This window comes from Leptonychotes weddellii, chromosome 5 (genome assembly GCF_054177405.1).
Source record: "Leptonychotes weddellii isolate Sample4059 chromosome 5, ASM5417740v2, whole genome shotgun sequence".
Classification (NCBI taxonomy): domain Eukaryota; kingdom Metazoa; phylum Chordata; class Mammalia; order Carnivora; family Phocidae; genus Leptonychotes; species Leptonychotes weddellii.
This window is the reverse complement of record NC_138373.1, coordinates 103,805,273-103,810,311: the sequence shown is the minus strand read 5'-3', so window position 1 is coordinate 103,810,311 and position 5,039 is coordinate 103,805,273. Positions and strand designations below refer to the sequence as shown.

The 5,039-nt window shown below is 57.3% G+C and overlaps 1 protein-coding gene across 1 annotated transcript in view; it reads right to left on the bottom strand.

Annotated features, from left to right (window-relative positions):
- Positions 1-1,913: 1,913 nt before the first annotated feature.
- NR4A1 (nuclear receptor subfamily 4 group A member 1) overlaps positions 1,914-5,039 on the bottom strand; it is a 20,884-nt gene continuing 17,758 nt past the window's right edge. Inside the window, 4 exon segments of the mRNA XM_081818965.1 lie at positions 1,914-2,746; positions 3,782-3,960; positions 4,071-4,273; positions 4,619-4,792. Of these exon segments, the coding sequence (XP_081675091.1) occupies positions 2,490-2,746; positions 3,782-3,960; positions 4,071-4,273; positions 4,619-4,792 (813 nt within the window). The 3' untranslated portion in view covers positions 1,914-2,489.

Sequence of the window (5,039 nt, the reverse complement as noted above, 5' to 3'; positions counted from 1 at the left end):
GGGTGGCTCAGTTGGTTAAGCGACTGCCTTCGGCTCAGGTCATGATCCTGGAGTCCCGGGATCGAGTCCCGCATCGGGCTCCCTGCTCAGCAGGGAGTCTGCTTCTCCCTCTGACCCTCCCCCCTCTCATGTGCTCTCTCTCTCCTCTCATCCTCTCTCTCAAATAAATAAATAAAATCTTTAAAAAAAAAAAAAAAAAGAAACAACAAATGTCATATGAAAAGAACTTAGTGGGTGATGGAACCTCGTATGTGGTAGCTATTATCATCACTGTGGGGCTTAGATATCTACACAGACCAAGACTCTCCATTGCCCACCCCATACCCAACCCCTGCCTCTAACTCAAGCCCCTAAGTGGCCCTTTTGCCTTCCCAAAGGGCCTGTCTTGTGCTCCACATCTATCTGTGCTGAAGTCGGGGGTACGGAAGAGAGTGACCCAAAGGGAGAGGACTCAGTCCAGTCCCACAGCTTTCCCAGCAAGCTCTGCTCCTAACCAGAGTACCACCCCTGGACCCACCTCCCCAGTGAGTGGATGGGGAAACCAAGGCTCAGGGAGGAAGAGAAGCGTCTCAGAGAGCAGCATGGAGTTGGAGGCAGGGCTGAGAATAGAAGCAGATCTCCTAACTGCCGCCTGCCCTGCACCTTGCCAAGTGTGTGCTTTGACAAAAGCTCATTCAGGGGCTCGGGCGGGGGGTGCCAGGGACACATGCTGGAGGTGGTGGTCATCATGTGCAGGGCCCAGGGTTCTCCACCCCAACCACATGTGGACCCTGCAGAAGGCCTGGGGCTGGACTGTCTTCCTAGAACCTGAGCAAGGGCATGTGGTTGATAGCTCCTCAGGGAATCTGCAGGCTGTGGCTGGAGCACAGGGAAAGGCCCTTGATTCTGTCCTTGGGAGCAAAGCCCTATTTTGTATGACTTCCATCCAGTCAGGGGCCACCAAGTTGGAGCCTCAGAGTCCTGGGCCAAGGGTTGTGAGGAACAGGTGGGAGGGGCGGTGCTTTCGGGTCTCCTACCAGGTCCTTGAGAAGGTTCCAATGCAGCTACACAGACACTGAGCTCAGTGAAGGGGGCTGGACCCTGCATGGCTGGCAGCTACCTGGGGCCTCAGGTTGGGGTTGATCTAGATTCCTGTTTCTCAAAAAATTGGCACTGAGACCACAGGCATCACAAGCACTCTGAGTGCTTGGTGAAAGCGCAGATTCCTAGGCCCTCCCCCTCAGCAAATCGAAGTTTCTGACATAGATCCTAGGAATCTGCATTTTAAGGCAGTTAAGCAACTGATAAGCTTGGAAGTTGGAGGACCTACATAGGGTCACCTGACTACAGATAGGAACCCCGAACGATCTTCTTCCCAAGAGAACAAGGGCCACCAGCAACCCGGATCTTATTGCTGGGGTGCTAGGCAGGTAGGGAGGAATGTGGAAAATGCAGGTGGAAAGAAAACTTGTACTAACAGCTAACACCATCCTGGGCTGCCCTGCACCCAGCCCCAGGCTCAGCGCCCCCCACCGACGTTCCCGGACTCCCAGTGGCAACATGAGGCAGGCTCTGCCCCTTACCCTGTCTTACAGATGTGGAAAGCCCAATCAGAGACCATGGCCCCAAGGAGGAACCGTGACAGCCGAGTGGCGCTCTCGTCCTTCAGCCCGCAGGCCTCTACCACAGGCCCCATCCACCAGGTGTGGGCTTATCAGAGGCTTTCCACACATTGGAAACAAGTCTGAGTGATTTGTGTAACAACCCCAAAAGGCAGGTGTCAGGATTATCTACCTCTTAGAGAAGAGTAAACTGAGGCCTGTGAGCTCAGGTTGGTAACATCCATGATTCATCCAGAGCCGCTTCTGTCTCTTCAGTAATCATGGGGGGGTGCGGGGAGGTGCGTGTGGTGTCAGAGACAGACAGGCTCCCAGTTTCAGCTACAGGCCTATTTTTTATTCAATATATTAAATATATTAATCAGAAAAGTCACATACTATAAATCCAGGAAAATACACAAATATAAATGTCAGAATCTGTCATTTGTCTCCTTCCTAGAGTAAGGTTATGTACATGTGGAAAGAGGGCGGGAAGAGAGAGCAGGTGCAAGGAGGCGGGAAAGGCTTGCCTGGGCTGGTGGGGGCCGCCCCTCCCTCCCAACCCCCACTCCCATCCCAGCCTCTTCCTTCCTATATTTACAGCAGCATCTGGCTTATTTACAGCACAGCGGTGTGTGTTAAAAACGGTTTATCTTACAAAAACATGAAGGCCAGGGCCGGGTTGGGGGGGTAAGACAAATAGTAGGGGTCACCCCCGTGAATGCATCCCCTCCCCCGGGGCGGGTGATGCTCCCTGCCAACCACCCAGCCCAAGTGGGGCGGCCGGCGGGTCTGCAGCTCAAGCCCAGGCCAGGGAGCGGGTGCTCCGAGGGTCCGTGGGCCATGGGCTAAAGGCACGTGGGGTGGCGAATGAGCGTGCGCACACAGCGTACGCGTGTTCCCGGGCTGGGGTCAGAAGGGCAGCGTGTCCATGAAGATCTTGTCAACGATGGGTGGAGGGGGCACCAAGTCCTCCAGCTTGAGGTAGAAGATGCGTTGCAGGCCCTGGGTGCACAGGGTCCGCAGCTCGGGCAGCTTGCCCAGCAGGCGGGACAGGCGGCTGGCTGGCTGGGGCTCGCCCGCCACGGCCGAGACGTGCTCCTTCAGGCAGCTGGCGATGCGATTTTGCAGTTCCTCCACCCGCCGAGGCTCCTGCAGCCCGTGCCGGTCTGGGGGGGAGGGGGGGAGAGGCGGGGTCAGCCACCTGTCTAAGGACCAGGGGGCCCCCCCAAACCGCACCTCACACCACTTGCTCCCTGCCCAAGAACTGCCCCCCGACTGGCCATCCCTCCCCCTCCCCCGGCACTCTGCAGAAGTCCACACAGGAGCCCGGTTTCGAGCCCCCACTCGAAGTCCAGTGGCCATGGCAGTCATCCTCATTATCCTCATCTTCCAAGTGAGAAACTGAGGCCCAGAGAGGTTAAATGAGTTGCCCGAGGTCACAAAAAAGAACTCACTCCCTAACCAGATTTTCTGCCTAGGCCCCAGGTTTTCTCCCAGCCAGTTCCGAGAAAACCCAGGAGCAGAGCAGTGTGTTTTAGAGATTCCAAAACCCACCGCTCCCTCAGCCCAAAGTGCCTCAGATTTTGTCCTATATGGCTAAGTCCCCTGTGAAATTCCAGTGAAAAGGGGAATGGGGGCAGATTCTGGTGCATTAAAAAATTAAAAAAAAAAAGAGAGAGAGAGATCTGAAAACCTCTGCATTTAATACCAAAAAATCCACCCTGAATAATTAATTATACCTCCATAAAGTACACAACAGGTCCAGTTAACCTGCCGTCAGAGGTCAGGGCAGCAGATAGATACCCTTGGGGATGCTGAGGACTGTAAGGTTACAGGAGGCAGGGCCCTGTGTCCTGATCCAGGTGCTGGCTACATGAGAGTGCTGAGTTTGTGAAAATTTATCATTCGTGCACTTTCCTGCATGCGACATAATTCAGGAAGATTCTTCAAAACAAACCAAAACCCCAGGCCACACGCAACACCCACACGGTGTGCATCTTGGATAGCATGGGATAATTCAGACTGCCTGGGGCTTTGCAGTCAGATGCAGCGGGGCCTGAACCCCGGCTCTGCTGCCTACCAGCTGTTGTCACTCTGAGCACATGCTTGCCCCTCTCTGCCTCGGGCGCCCTCACTTACACAATGTGTGGGGCCCAGGGCCAGGCCCTCAAGCCCTCCCCAGCTCCCCAAGGGCTACTCACCTGTGATGAGAACGAGCGCAGAGAGGCAGGCGAAGGCAGGGACGTCGACCACCAAGCCGTGCAGGGACCGAGAGAAGGCCAGAATGCTGTCGATCCAGTCGCCAAAGCCGTGGGCACACTGCAGCCGATGCAGCACCAGGCCGGAGCAGAAGATGAGCTTCCCCTCGGCCGGCTTTGACCTGGTTGGTGCGGAGGGATGCAGAGGTCGGTCACGGCAGGGGCGGAGGGGCGGAGGGGATTCTCGAGGACAGGGCACAGGGGAGGAGCCGAGTGGAAAGCGGCAACTCACTGGTAGGCCAGGCGGAGGATGAAGAGCTCCAGGAAGGCCGACTCCAGCAGCAGGTCCTGGTCGCCTGGGGACAGCTCAGCAAAGCCAGGGATCTTCTCAGCCCACTTGCGGATCACCTCCAGGGAACCCGAAAGCAGGTCGTAGAACTGCTGCACGTCCCCGGCATCTTCCTTCCCAAAGTGGGGCAGCACCAGCTCCTGGAACTGAGGGTGGGCCGGGGAGCAGGGGGGTCAGAACCCCGCGAAGGGCCCCACACCGGGGCTGCCATAGGAGGCCACGTCATGCACTCGGAGGATCGCCAGATCCCCGGCGGGGAGAGAGGGCCTGAGATCCTGCCCATGCACTTGCTTGCCAATTCTCAAATATTAAGCCAGGACCGAGGCTGCTGGGAGGAGCACATTTTTCCAACTGGCCGCCCACCTGAGGGGGTACATTTTTCCAGCTGGCCGGCCCCAAAGGGGGCTCCTCTTTTTCCAATGTGTTGCACTAGGGAGGGGCCTTGTCCAAGGTGCACAAAGGCACCGAGTATGGGGTGGGTGGGGCCTCACCTTGGAGTAGTCCAGTTTGGCTGTGCTGGGCCCAGAGTCCAGGTGTGCCCTGACCAGGGAAGTGAGGAGATTGGCAGGAGAGGCATCCGGGGGCTGCTTGGGCTTTGAAGGGAGCCGACCCCGCCGCCCCTTCAGGCTGTCTGTCCGGACAACTGCAGAAAAATGGGCAGGGGGCTAAGGAAGGGAGGAAGGGATCCAGGGAAGGGACTCTCAGCCCACACTGTGTGCATCAATGCTGGGAAGTACCTCGGAGTCTAAGGACCTAGAGCCCCTGAGACCCTACAGAGAGGAACCCCCCCCCCCCACCGATGAGCCAGGCAGGTGGACCGGAGGGGGAGTGGACATAAGGTCCGCTCATGCCAGCCACTGCGGCCCAGCAGGACTGAGGTCTGCCGCCCCCCACTCAGGCCCGCCTCTGTCC